Here is a 14,888-nt window from a genome sequence, read left to right on the forward strand (position 1 = left end):
TCCCCTTCGCCCTTCCCCTTAGCTTTTACCATTCGCCCTTCCCCTTCGCCCTTCCCCTTCGCCCTTCCCCTTCGCCCTTCCCCTTCGCCCTTCCCCTTCGCCCTTCCCCTTCGCCCTTCCCCTTCGCCCTTCCCCTTCGCCCTTCCCCTTCGCCCTTCCCCTTAGCTTTTCCCATTCGCCCTTCCCCTTCGCCCTTCCCCTTCGCCCTTCCCATTCGCCCTTCCCCTTCGCCCTTCGCCCTTCCCCTTCGCCCTTCCCCTTCGCCCTTCCCCTTCGCCCTTCCCCTTCGCCCTTCCCCTTCGCCCTTCCCCTTCGCCCTTCCCCTTCGCCCTTCCCCTTCGCCCTTCCCCTTCGCCCTTCCCCTTCGCCCTTCCCCTTCGCCCTTCCCCTTCGCCCTTCCCCTTCGCCCTTCCCCTTCGCCCTTCCCCTTCGCCCTTCCCCTTCGCCCTTCCCCTTCGCCCTTCCCCTTCGCCCTTGCCCCTTCGCCCTTGCCCCTTCGCCCTCCCCTCTCTTAACTAGTCAGTAACCCTTTCATGTCATGGAGTGGGTTCCTAAATATAACTGAATAGTATTACAAGGTGAAGAACTTGCAAACTTTATTATGCTAAAAGAAAATCCAATTGTGGCCCAGCTTTAAATTGTCAAAACTTACTTTTTCTTCATGATAACACTATGTTAATGTGTGGCGGGTTTGTTGCCAATTTACTATGGAGATTCTGTACAAGAAACCAAAGACAAATTACAGTATAGTACAGTACATGTAAATGGGGTTGCCAAGATCCACCTTATCATGCAACTGAAAAAAATGCTATGGTATGCTTCAGATCCAAAGTATGCTTGTTATCTTGCAGAATTTCACACTGAGACCTCTAGTCTTGGGTATGTTCTTTTTCTTTATCGTTCCTATGGGAGACCCAGACAATGGGGTGTATAGCTTCTGCCTCCAGAGGACACACAAAGTACTACACTCAAAAGTGTAGCTCCTCCCTCTGAGCTTATACACCCCCTGGAGAACCAGATCTAGCCAGTTTATCGCTTTGTGTTCAGGAGGCATACATCCACACATGCATTCTCATCTGATTTTTGGAAAGAGTTTGAAGAAAAGCGGGTCCAAGTCTGGACCCCCGGCATGTCCCTTCTCCACCCCACTGTGTCGGCGGTGCTGTTAAGGTTGATTCCAAGGCTGGAGCCTTACATGCCGTGCTCCTTCACCATCCCTCCTGGGCTCTGGCTTGAAGTGGGAGCCAGCACGGTTCTCCATGCTTGGCAGGAGACCGGTCTCCATCCGCAGCCCTTCAGGATCCTGCTGGACCGGAGCACTCATCCCCAGGGACTTGGAACCCTGCGTCTCAGCAAGCTAAGTACCTGAGACGTTTATATATTGGGGGTCCCTGTACTTTATTGTTGTGGGAGAGTGTGCGGAGTGTGTTTTATGACATTTCCGGCGGGTTCTCTGGCTGTCGCCTGAGAACCGCGCCGATGGTGCCTGCGCGCCGGCCGCACCGCTCAAATTTAGGCCCCGGCTTCGCCGGAGGCCTAGTTTCGGTTTCACTGCCCTCGCATGTCATTCATGCAGAGGGACAGCGCGGCTCCGCCCAGCGGCCGTTCTACACAGGGGAGGGACACTCCTCACTGAGTACATGTCTCCTCCCCTGTAAGTCTCTATGACCCTCCAGATCCCGCTCCCAGAGTAAGGCCCGCCCCCTCTCTTCGCTCCGGCGGCCATTTTCTCAGCGTTTTCCCTGCGATCAGCACTGGTCTGCAGCATCTCTGCTGAGGTGCTTGGGGGTCCGGGCTTTGGGATATGGAGGGCACACAACACCGCTCCAGCGGTCTGGTAAGCCACAACCTCTGGTTGTGGACCTCTGTATATACTCTCTGGGGGTCATTCTGGCAGAGCCCCCACTCCAGCAGCATGTCTCACACGAGGAGCAAGGCTCCAAAGCTGTATTCAGTATGCACTGCATGTAAGCTCCTACTGCCTGAACCGAGCACCTTCCCACATTGTGATGCCTGCTCTAACCTGACGATGCCTCAGCCTGGAATCGCACCCCCTGTGGTCTTTCAGGCTGCTCCGGCTCCTGTGGCTGAACCCCCGGCTTGGGTAGAATCCTTTTCTAGGTCTATCTCCCAGTCTTTTGCCGACTCCATGGGACTTCTGTCCAGGACTTTGCTGAACATGCATCAGCACCCTTCACACGGTGCCTCTGCTGCTAGGGCTCTCTCAGGTCCGGAGCTCACAGAGGATTCATCATCTGGTCCCAGACCCCATCCTTCTAAGAGGAGACGCAGGGCTCCCTCTCCTTCCTCGTCCCGCGGCTCTGTTTCAGAAGCTGACTCGCAGGACGAGGAGGATGCCTTTACAGGGGGCTCGGAGGCTAACTCCATGTGCCCCATTGATATGTCCGAAAGTGACTCAGATGTTAGTGATTTGATTGCGTCCATTAATTCTGTACTGGATCTCAATCCTCCAGTATCAGATGAACAACCCTCTCTGGCAGAAAAGCACCAGTTTACCTCGCCTAAGAGGACAAAGAGTGTGTTCTTTAACCACTCCAGTTTTCAGGCCGCTGTGTCCAAGCCTAGGGCCTGTCCTGACAAACGCTTCCCAAAGCGTGGTTCTGATGACCATTTTCCCTTTCCACCTGAGGTGGTCAAGGAGTGGGCTCATTCACCAAAAGTAGACCCTCCGGTGTCTAGACTCTCAGCCCGGACCGTTGTATCAGTGGCTGATGGCACCTCTCTTAAGGATTCCACTGACCGCCAGGTTGACCTTCTGGCCAAATCTGTATATGAGGCGGCAGGGGCCTCGTTCTCCCCGACTTTTGCAGCAGTGTGGGCTCTCAAAGCCATCTCTGCTTCTCTGGAGGGGATGCATTCCCTCGCCAGGGACTCTATGCCCGAAATGGTTACCTTAACTTCCCAAGCTTCAGCTTTTTCATCCTATGCCATGTCTGCCATGCTGGAGGCTTCTCACCGCTCTGCGGTGGCTTCGGCTAATTCCCTCGCTATCCGCAGGATCTTGTGCCTTCGAGAGTGGAAGGCAGATGCTTCTTCAAAGAAGTACCTTGCTGGACTCCCTTTTGCTGGGTCCCGGCTGTTCGGTGAACAGCTGGATGAAATTATTAAGGAAGCTACTGGCGGGAAGAGTACTTCCATGCCACAAACCAAACCAAGGAAACCTGTCCAGAGTAGAAATCAGTCGAGGTTTCGTTCCTTTCGTTCCTCCAACTGGTCGTCCTCTAAGCCCTCGGCCTCGTCCACTAACTCAGCCAAGGACCAAAAATCCAACTGGCACACAAAAGCGCGTCCACAGAAGACCGCAGGAGCTGCTGCCACTAAGGCAGCCTCCTCTTGACTATCTGTCCGCGCCAGCAACGTCCTTAGTCGGTGGCAGGCTCTCCCACTTTGGCGACGTGTGGTTTCAACACGTCTCCGATCAGTGGGTGCGGGGGATAGCATCTCCCACGGCTACAGGATAGAATTCTCTTCCAGCCCGCCAAACAGATTTTTTCTGTCAACTCCCCCCTGCTCCAAGGCCGCCGCCTTCTCTCAAGCCGTGGCATCCTTGCAGGCCAACGGAGTAATTGTACCGGTTCCCGCCCGGGAATGGTTGAGGTTTCTATTCAAATCTCTTCCTAGTCCCCAAAAAGGACGGTTCCTTCCGGCCCATCCTGGATCTCAAGCTTCTCAACAAGCATGTTCAGGTGCGGCATTTTCGCATGGAGTCTCTGCGATCAGTCATTGCCTCAATGACCCAAGGAGATTTCCTGGCATCCATCGACATCAGAGATGCCTATCTGCATGTGCCAATTGCAGTTTCACACCAGCGTTGGCTACGTTTTGCAATCGGAGAGGAACATTTCCAATTCGTGGCTCTCCCCTTCGGGTTAGCCACGGCCCCTCGGGTATTCACCAAGGTCATGGCAGCAGTGGTTGCGGTTCTGCACCTCCAGGGGTTGGCAGTGATTCATTACCTGGACGACCTTCTAGTCAAGGCTTCATCCAGCGCAGACTGTCAGCGGAGTGTCTCGCTCACGCTCGCCACTCTAGCCGAATTCGGGTGGCTTGTCAATCTGCCCAAATCCACTATGACTCCGACCCAGAGGCTCACGTACCTAGGGATGCAGTTCGAGACTCTGCCGGCACTCGTGAAGTTGCCCTTAATCAAACAGCAATCCCTCCAACTGGCGGTGCGCTCTCTGCTGAGGCCCCGCCGTTATTCCATCAGGCACCTGATGCAGGTGCTGGGTCAGATGGTGGCGTCAATGGAGGCTGTTCCCTTTGCCCAGTTCCATCTGCGTCCACTGCAGCTGGACATTCTCCGCTGTTGGGACAAGCGGCCTTCCTCCTTGCACAGGTTAGTGGCTCTGTCGCCACAGACCAGGAGCTCTCTTCAGTGGTGGCTTCGGCCCCTCTCTCTGTCTCAGGGGCGCTCCTTCCTGGCCCGTCCTGGGTGATCCTCACCACGGATGCCAGTCTATCCGGCTGGGGAGCGGTATGTCTCCACCACCGAGCGCAGGGCACTTGGGCTCCGTCCGAGTCAGCCCTCTCGATCAATGTGCTGGAAACCAGAGCCGTGCTTCTGGCTCTCCTAGCTTTTCACCACCTATTGGCGGGCAAGCACATCCGAGTCCAGTCAGACAACGCGACAGCGGTTGCCTACATCAATCACCAAGGTGGGACACGCAGCCGCCTGGCAATGTTGGAGGTACAACGCATCCTTCAATGGGCGGAGGACTCCAAGTCCACCATATCCGCAGTCCACATCCCTGGCGTGGAAAACTGGGAGGCAGATTATCTCAGCCATCAAACCGTGGACAGTGGCGAGTGGTCCCTGCATCCGGCAGTGTTTCAGTCAATCTGCCGCAAGTGGGGCACTCCGGACGTGGACCTAATGGCATCCCGTCACAACAACAAGGTTCCGGTTTACGTGGCTCGCTCCCACGATCCTCAGGCATTCGCCGCGGACGCTCTGGTTCAAGACTGGTCCCAGTTTCGTCTGTCCTACGTGTTTCCCCCTCTAGCTCTCTTGCCCAGAGTTCTGCGCAAGATCAGAATGGAGGACCATCGAGTCATCCTCATTGCTCCGGACTAGCCCAGGCGAGCTTGGTACCCAGACCTGCTCCATCTGTCCGTAGAGGTGCCGTGGCATCTTCCGGACCGTCCAGACCTTCTCTCACAAGGTCCGTTTTTCCGCCAGAATTCTGCGGCTCTCAGATTGACAGCGTGGCTCTTGAGTCCTGGATCTTGACGGCTTCTGGTATCCCCCCTGAGGTCATCTCCACTATGACTCGGGCCCGTAAATCTTCCTCTGCCAAGATCTATCACAGGACTTGGAAAATTTTCCTGTCCTGGTGTCGCTCTTCCGGCCATCCTCCTTGGCCTTTTTCCTTGCCGACCCTTCTGTCCTTTCTACAGTCCGGTCTGCAGCTGGGACTGTCCCTCAACTCTCTCAAGGGACAAGTCTCGGCTCTGTCAGTGCTGTTCCAGCGACGTATCGCCCGGCTGGCTCAGGTCCGCACCTTCTTGCAGGGCGCGTCTCACATCATTCCGCCTTACCGGCGGCCCTTGGATCCCTGGGACCTCAATTTGGTTCTCACGGTTTTGCAGAAACCCCCCTTTGAGCCTCTTAGGGAGGTTTCTTTGTTTCGTCTTTCACCGAAAGTGGTCTTTCTAGTGGCCATAACTTCCCTCAGGAGAGTCTCTGATTTGGCTGCGCTCTCTTCGGAGTCACCTTTTTTGGTTTTTCACCAAGACAAGGTGGTTCTCCGTCCAACTCCGGACTTTCTTCCTAAGGTGATCTCTCCTTTCCACCTTAACCAGGACATTACCCTACGTTCCTTTTGTCCGGCTCCTGTTCACCGCTTTGAAAAAGCGTTGCATACTCTGGATCTGGTGCGTGCTCTCCGGATCTATGTGTCTCGCACCGCTGCTCTTAGGCGGTGCACCTCTCTTTTTGTGCTAACCACAGGTCGGCGTAGGGGCCTCTCTGCTTCTAAGCCGACCTTAGCCCGTTGGATTAGGTCGACCATTTCGGATGCCTACCAGTGTTCTCAGGTGCCTCCCCCGCCGGGGATCAAGGCACACTCGACCAGAGCTGTCGGTGCCTCTTGGGCTTTCAGGCACCAGGCTACGGCTCAGCAAGTCTGTCAGGCTGCCACTTGGACTAGCCTGCATACCTTTTCAAAGCACTACCAAGTGCATGCTCATGCTTCGGCAGATGCAAGCTTGGGCAGACGCATCCTTCAGGCGGCTGTCGCCCATTTGTGAAGTTGGGCTCCGCCTACTTCTTAGTTTTTCTGTTTATTCCCACCCATTGACTGCTTTGAGACGTCCCATTGTCTGGGTCTCCCATAGGAACGATAAAGAAAAAGAGAATTTTGTTTACTTACCGTAAATTCTTTTTCTTATAGTTCCGTATTGGGAGACCCAGCACCCTCCCTGTTGCCTGTTGGCAATTTCTTGTTCCGCGTGTTATCACCGGCTGTTGTCGTGGACAGAGTCTCCGGTTGTTCCGGTTCTTGCTCTGTTTTTACTTGTGGGTGGATGTCCTCCTTCAGCTTTTGCACTAAACTGGCTAGATCTGGTTCTCCAGGGGGTGTATAAGCTCAGAGGGAGGAGCTACACTTTTGAGTGTAGTACTTTGTGTGTCCTCCGGAGGCAGAAGCTATGCACCCCATTGTCTGGGTCTCCCAATACGGAACTATAAGAAAAAGAATTTACGGTAAGTAAACAAAATTCTCTTTTTTTTCCTATTGAGTGTTAGTTCCTGCTTTTGATTGGTCCGCGTCATACAGGGGGAAAAGTACACACCCCCAGTGAAAACTTTCTAATAACACCCAATTGGGTTTAACTTTGCTTAACTCCTTATGTGCCAAAAACTTTGGCTGCTAATATCTCTGCAATGAAGAGGCGAAATTTAAAAAAAAAAAAAAATTGTATTCCCCTCTGCAGTCACTATTACATCCTGTTTCCAGATCAACATGAAAAATTTGGTGAAAGGTCCTATTTAACTTCATCCTATAAACTGATGAACATTCTTTTTTGGAGAGAGTTTCTGTTCTCAGTAGTTTTGTGATTAAGGGGCCTTGGCAATGCAGAGTTGTACTTTTATATCTAATCGATATTTATTTTTCATTGAAATAGTTTTTAATGATTTTCAAATGTTGGGTAGTGTATGAACTAGAAACGTATGGAGATACAGAGGGGAAAATGAGGGATGGTGAACAAGGGGAAAAATAAATTAAATTAAGCAATTTACATGGAAATTAATAAATTGCAAAAAAAACCTTGCCAAATCAGACGTAATTTTCTAGATTTGTTTTCTCATTTTGTCTTAGTCGTGGTCACCCATGATGTTAATTACAGGCCTGTCTCAACTTTTTAAGTGGGAGAACTTGCACAATTGGTGGCTGACTAAATAGGTTTTTTTTTCCCTACTGTATGTCCATCTCTCTATCCAGTTGTCTATCCATCTCTCTTTATCCATATCCACTGGCGGACACAGACAAAAAAAAGTGCAAAAACAGTATATGGACCCTTTTTAGTCCAATAACTTATCATAATGCACAACTTCATCTATATATCCTTAAAGCGTGAACATCCTTTTAAGTGGTATCTCAGAAGAAGAAATGACTGATATATATGTCAGGGGCAAAATGTTTAATAAAAATGAATGTCAAAAATTATTTTTAGCTAAAATACATACATTAAAGTAAAAAAAAAAAACAAAATACAAAAAAAGGTCCCAAAAGGTGGACAAACCCTTTAGATTATAAAGTGATATTATGTGAAGCATATAATGCCCTCATCAAAGAGCTACTCGCCCATGATAAACCTTGCCTCTCTAGGATATTTCTCCAATCCCAAAAGGAGAAGAGCTGTCTCTGAGGGTAAGATTACCTCGGCTACGATCAGGTTAGAGAGCAATTTACTTACGTTCAACCAATAAGTTAATTCTTGAACAAGACCAAAAACATGATAAATATTTTGCTCTTTTGGAGCAGTTCCTCCAGCAGAGGTCACTCCTAGTCTGGTAATTTGGTTTAACCTAGCCGGGTCATATAGTATCTTGAGATTACTTTATATACTACCTCAGTAATGTTGGAGCAATGTGAGAAGCTCTTGAGATTTTTAAAAGCTCTATCCCAATCCTCTTTTGTGAAAACCCTTCCCAGAGTCTCCTCCCTCTTAAGGCAGAATTTCAGCTTCTCCTTTGGCTATTCACTTCCGAGTAGGTCATATATAAATCTCAATACCTTCTTTCCCCTGGATTGTGTCACATTAATCATATTAGAGACATGAGGGTTGAGTTTAATATTAGACTTATCCTCCAAATTACCAACCTGAATTCTATCTTTCAAATCCTGATATAACATGTAATCTTCTTGAGGAAGACCAAAACTGCTAGCTACCACAGAATAGGGCAATTACCATATTTTACGTTTTATAAGACGCACCGGATTATAAGACGCACCCCAAATTTGGAGGAAAAGAAAATTAAAAAAAAAGAAAATATGGGGGCCATCTGATAATCTGGTGGTGTCTTACCAGGGAGAGGGGCAGCAGCAGAGCGGGGGTCACAGGAGGCAGAGGCTGTACTGGAGTACTGCAATACTGCGAGTAATATAGAGGGGGCCCAGATACTCACTGTGGTTGCTGCTGGTGACACCGCTCTGCGCGGGGCCGGTGACGCCATTCTGCTCTGTGCGGGGCCAGTGATGCGACTGCTGTGTACAGCGGGCGGAATCGGCGCGCGCACAGATGAGAGGCGCCACTATTTGAAACCCTGACCGCCGACATCTTCAGAATGACCGTCCGCTACACAGAGCAGCCGAGCAGAACGGAACAGCCGAGTAGAGTGATGCATCAGTGTACAGAGCAGCCCCACACAGAGCTGAGCAGAGCGGCGCCGCCCGATGAACAGTACAGCATCGCACAGCACACCGCATAGTATTACCCATGCCCTGCCTCCTTTGACCCCTCCGCACAACCTCCCGGTAAGCTACAGTCGGATTTTAAGACGCACCCCTCATTTTCCTCCCAAAGTTTTGGGAGGAAAAGTGTGTCTTATAATCCGAAAAATACGGAATATTCATTATCGCTACATTGGATAGACACCACAAACTAGAATACATACATTACAGGAAAATTAACAGTTGGGATAAGTATAACAGTAATTGGAAGTTATGGTCAGCTAATGGAAAATCAATAAATAAAATTAGATTTTTGGACTGCAATTAAATAAGTTCCAGTAGGGTACAAATTATTTTCTATTCAAATTCATAACAATGAGTAATTGTTCCTTTCCTTCCCCTCCCCTTTTACTGTATTATACTCTTTTAGCCGGTCAGGCTCTGCTGTATTGTTTTTCCCTGTATACAGCTCTTTTGTATTTCTTGGGCTGGTAGCCCTAGTTGTATAATCTACAACAGTTTCGCTTCGCTTTGTTTTGCATTATCATTTTATCCTTGCTGAAAAATAAACAGTTTAAACCAAAGAACTACTCGCCCACTTTCCCTACAGTACCTTTCTAATGTCTCACATTTCCACTCCTGTCTTCCAACACAACTGTACTTCCTTCTCCTCACTACCTCTTGATCTTATTGCAGGTTTTTTATACTCTTAATGTTGAGTTTGTGTGCCATGCTTTATTTGCAGATGATATAGTTTGGCCAGGAGGGGAAGAGTCTCTTCCAGTCGATGCACAAGATCTTATCACACGGCTATTGAGGCAGAATGCATTGGAGCGCCTTGGGACAGGTAAACGTTATGTATAATATGGTTTTTGAGGATGTTTGCTTGCACATTAACCAGGAGTCATTTGCAGAATTCATAGCTGTGATAAAGAAACAATCACATTTGAGAAGGTCCATGAAGTGATGATAGGAGTCCATAATAGAAGTATTTCCTAAAATATTATACGACAGCCCAGAATTACTTCCCACCTTAGAGATGGCAGCAGGCAGATTCTCCCATAGCTTTCAGTTGTAATATGGACTAGGGGTAAAGCTTTACATCACGGTAGGTACTGTTATCTGAGCTACAGACAGGGAACAGAAGGAGGCTGCCTGGCACATAAAGTACCTGTTAAAAGTTGGCACATACCTGTTTATGTAGTTGTTTTCCTTGTTCGTATTGGAATGTGCACTTTATTGATTCAGACTGAAGGCAGTAAAACCATGAAAAAGCCTCTTCGGTAATTAGAATTTAGGAAACACACGAAAAAAAAACTGAATATATTAAACGTTTGATTCCTCAAAGGCTCCTCTTTTTATTTTGACAGTTTTACTTGCCTTTAGCATTTTCTCAAGCAGCTTTATCAAGTAGGCACATGGACTGACTTTCCAACAGCTTTGATATAGTTCCCAGAGGTGGTGAGCACTTGTTGGTTGCTTAATCTTTTCATTGCAGTCCAAGCTTATTCCAAACCATCTTATTTGGGTTGAGGTTGGGTGATTGTGGCAGCCATATCACCTCATGCAGCACTCCATGCCTCCTCTTCTTGGTCATATAGCCCTGACGTAGCCTGGAGGTTCGTTTTTCATTCAGAGGTTAAAGGAATGTAAGATTTGATACATTATTTGTTTCGCTCGTTTTCCTTTACACCTTGTTTCTATATTTGTTCCTTTGTGGTTTTGCTGCCTTCAGTCTTAAACTTTAATGTGCACATTCCAATAAGAAAAAAAGAAAACCATTGTTAAACATATGTCCAAACTTTTGACCATTATTGTGTGTGGTTTACACTACTCACAAAAGGGTAGGGATATTTGGCTTTCGGGTGAAATTTCATGATAAAATGCCCTCTAACCTTTTCAGGTGAACCTAATGGGATCTTCTCTAATCTTGTGAATGCACATGTCCACCTGTTCAATGTTTCAGTAAGTTTTGCACAACTTGCTGTTCTTTAACAAGGAGCTTGATGACAAAATTCAAAACAGTAGTTTAATACATATAAGCCCAATAAGTTTTGAGATTCAATTCAAATTGGTGTTTAAAAATTCCTGCTAATCATGTTCACATTTTGACATCATGAGACCAAGACAACACTTATCAATTGATCAACAGTACCTCGCCATGATGAGGCGTCAAGCAGGATGTTCTCAGATGGATGTAGCCACAGAGCTTAGTGTCAGAATGTAGCAGAGATACAGAGAGACTGGAAGAGTTACAGGCATAGAAGTGAACATCCTTTGGCCACATCCGACACTGATGACCACTTCATGGTGAATAATGGCCTTTGGAACTGGATAATGAATACAACGCAACTCCAGGCACATTTAAGGGAGGGGAGAGGCATCCAAGTGTCATGTCAGACCATTCAAAACCATTTACATCAGCGTGGATGACCTGCAAGCTATCTGACCACACCTACAGGCACAAATATAGTCTTGCTGAATGAGGGACCAGTGGGCCTTGGTGTGAATCGAATGATCAGTGAACAGCATTGAGCAAACATGATTACCGCTAACCATGTTGGAAACGTCAAGGAGAGCACTATGCATCAGAAATACCCTACACTTTGTGAATGCTACAGTAACAAGCTCCTACTACTTGAATAACATCGTTGTGCCTCTGTATGAACAACACAGGCCTAATTTCATCTTCATGGCCGACAATGCTCCAGCATAACGAGATCACATACTTAGGGAATGGCTGCTGGAGACTGGAGTGCCTCAAATGGAGCGGTCTACACTTTCTCCAGACCTGAATCCCTTAGAAAACCTATGGGATCCAGCTGAGTCACTTTTTAGAAGCTCGTAACACTGTACCCCAGAACCTTAATAACTTGAGGGCCACCCTTAAAGAGTGGTATCCCATACCTCAGCAGACAATAACTCCACTTGTGAACAGCATGAAAAGTCATTGTCAAGCTGTAATTGATGCTCAAGGTCACATGATAAATTTAGACATTGACAGTTTGGGGGGTGACATACCACTGTAACTGGCTTTCTTTGTCGCTCCATTGGGAGACCCAGACAATTGGGGTGTATAGCTTCTGCCTCCGGAGGCCACACAAAGTATTACACTTAAAAGTGTAAAGCCCCTCCCCTTCTGCCTATACACCCCCCCCCCGTGCATCACGGGCTCCTCCGTTTTTATGCTTTGTGTGAAGGAGGCACACATGCACGCATAGCTCCACAATTTAGTCAGCAGCAGCTGCTGACTATATCGGATGGAAGAAAAGAGGGCCCATAACAGGGCCCCCGGCATGCTCCCTTCTCACCCCACTCTGGTCGGCAGTGTTGTTAAGGTTGAGGTACCCATTGCGGGTACATAGGCAGGAGCCACATGCTGTTTTCCTTCCCCATCCCTTTAGGGCTCTGGGTGAAGTGGGATCCTAATCGGTCTCCAGACACTGGGACCGTGCTCCCTCCGCAGCCCCTGGGGAATCTGCTGGACAGGAGCCGGGTATCGTCAGGGACAAGGCCCTGCTACTGTGAGGTACTCTGTGTCCCCGTGGGGACGGCGCATGGAGCGCTTGTGTTATACACGCTGCAGCACTGCTGGGTGTGTTAGTGCGCCGGGACTACCGCGCTGACCGTGCTTGTTTGCCGGCCGCGCTTATAACTTTAGTCCCCGGCTTCTGCGGCCTAGTGCCGCATACTCCCGCCCCCCCGGCCTGCCAGTCAGGGGAAGGGAGGGACGCTGCACTGCACGTCAGAGCTGAGGGCTGGAGCATACTTTGTATCCTCCTCCCCCCTCACTGAGCACAGTGGGGCACCAGATTCCCGCACTTTCTAGGGCACGCCCACGGCCCCCTCCTCCTCACAGAACGCCGGCAGCCATTCCTGTCAGCACTTCTGAAGCTGGAGAGGAGAGACAACACGGCTCTGGGAGGCCCAGGCAGGGAATCTGGTGGTCACACAACCGCTTTGGGCGGTCGGTAAGCCGCACCTGTTACTAAGTGCTGGCCCCCTGGGTGCCGAAGTGTGTATATATATATATATGCTTATTTGCTATACATATACTCTGTACGGTCGCACTGTTGGTTTTTGGCTATATACCCTCCCGGATTGTACTCTGAGGAGACAACAGCATGTCGTCCGCAAAAAGCAAGGGTGCCAAAGCACAGGCTTACTTTGCATCCTGTACCTCATGTGCAGCTATGCTACCGGCAGGTTCCACCTACCCTCATTGTGTGCAATGCTCGGCCCCTGCGGCACTTACTCAGCCAGAGCCTCTGCCACTGGTGGCCCAGGTGGAACCACCTGCTACCACTGTCCAGGTGACAGGGACGGAGTTTGCAGTATTCGCTGACAAACTTTGAGTCTATGGATAAATGGTCTGCTAAAATACTAGAAGCTTTGCAGTCCAGACCGGTAACACAGGCCCCGGCCACTGTGGAGTCATTGACCCCAGGCCCCCCTCGGTTGGAGCAGCAAAGTGCTCCTGGGGTGACTCATAGGTCCCAAGGTGAGGTCTCCGACACGGACCGCAGTCCCAGACCGCCTAAGCGGGCTCGCTGGGAGCTTCCCTCGACCTCATCACACTGCTCAGAGTCTCAGCAGGAGGACTCTCTAGATGAAGCGGAGTTGGCAGATCAGGATTCTGATCCTGAGGTCGCTCTCAACCTAGATACACCTGAAGGAGACGCCATAGTGAATGCTCTTATAGCGTCCATCAATCAGGTGTTGGATCTTTCTCCCCCAGCTCCTCCAATTGAGGAGTCAGCTTCTCAGCAGGAGAAATTCCGTTTTAGGTTTCCCAAACGTACAATGAGTACGTTTCTGGATCACTCCGACTTCAGAGAGGCAGTACAGAAACACCGAGCTTGTCCAGATAAGCGCTTTTCTAAGCGCCTCAAAGACACACGTTATCCCTTCCCCCCTGACGTTGTCAAGGGTTGGGCTCAGTGTCCCAAGGTGGATCCTCCAGTCTCCAGACTGGCGGCCAGATCCATAGTTGCAGTGGAAGATGGGGCTTCACTCAAAGATGCCACTGACAGACAGATGGAGCTCTGGTTGAAATCCATCTATGAAGCTATCGGCGCGTCCTTTGCTCCGGCATTCGCAGCCGTCTGGGCGCTCCAAGCTATCTCAGCTTGTCACTCGCAGATTAATGCAGTCACACGTGTCTCTGCTCCGCAGGCGGTGTCCTTAACCTCTCAGGCGTCGGCGTTTGCGTCCTACGCCATTAATGCTGTCCTGGACTCTGCGAGCCGTATGGCGGTAGCATCCGCCAATTCGGTAGCAGTCCGCAGGGCCTTGTGGCTCCGTGAATGGAAGGCAGACTCTGCTTCCAAAAAGTTCTTAACCGGTTTGCCACTTTCTGGCGACCGCCTGTTTGGTGAGCGATTGGATGAAATCATTAAACAATCCAAGGGAAAGGACTCATCCTTACCCCAGTCCAAACCAAACAGACCTCAACAACAGAAGGTACAATCGAGGTTTCGGTCCTTTCGGCCCGCGGGCAGGTCTCAATTCTCCTCGTCCAACAGGCCACAGAAGGATCAGAGGAACTCCGATTCATGGCGGTCTAAGTCACGTCCTAAAAAGACCGCCGGAGGAACCGCTCCCAAAGTGGCCTCCTCATGACTTTCCGCCTCTTCAAACCGCATCCTCGGTCGGTGGCAGGCTCTCCCGCTTTTGCGACGCCTGGCTGCCACAGGTACAAGACCGTTGGGTGAGAGACATTCTGTCTCACGGTTACAGGATAGAGTTCAACTCTCGTCCTCCGACTCGTTTCTTCAGAACATCTCCGCCCCCCGAACGAGCCGATGCTCTTCTTCAGGCGGTGAGCACTCTGAAGGCAGAAGGAGTGGTGATCCCTGTTCCTCTTCAGCAACAGGGTCACGGTTTTTACTCCAACTTATTTGTGGTGCCAAAAAAGGACGGATCTTTCCGTCCTGTTCTGGACCTAAAACTGCTCAACAAACACGTGAA

The 14,888-nt window shown here is 49.8% G+C and overlaps 1 protein-coding gene across 1 annotated transcript in view; it reads left to right on the top strand.

Annotated features, from left to right (window-relative positions):
* Positions 1 to 14,888, top strand: part of MAST3 (microtubule associated serine/threonine kinase 3) — a 234,959-nt gene that overhangs the window by 184,276 nt on the left and 35,795 nt on the right. Inside the window, exon 18 of the mRNA XM_075342574.1 lies at positions 9,664 to 9,765. Within this exon, the coding sequence (XP_075198689.1) occupies positions 9,664 to 9,765 (102 nt within the window). The remainder of the gene's footprint in view (positions 1 to 9,663; positions 9,766 to 14,888) is intronic.

This window comes from Anomaloglossus baeobatrachus, chromosome 1, assembly GCF_048569485.1.
Source record: "Anomaloglossus baeobatrachus isolate aAnoBae1 chromosome 1, aAnoBae1.hap1, whole genome shotgun sequence".
Lineage (NCBI taxonomy): Eukaryota > Metazoa > Chordata > Amphibia > Anura > Aromobatidae > Anomaloglossus > Anomaloglossus baeobatrachus.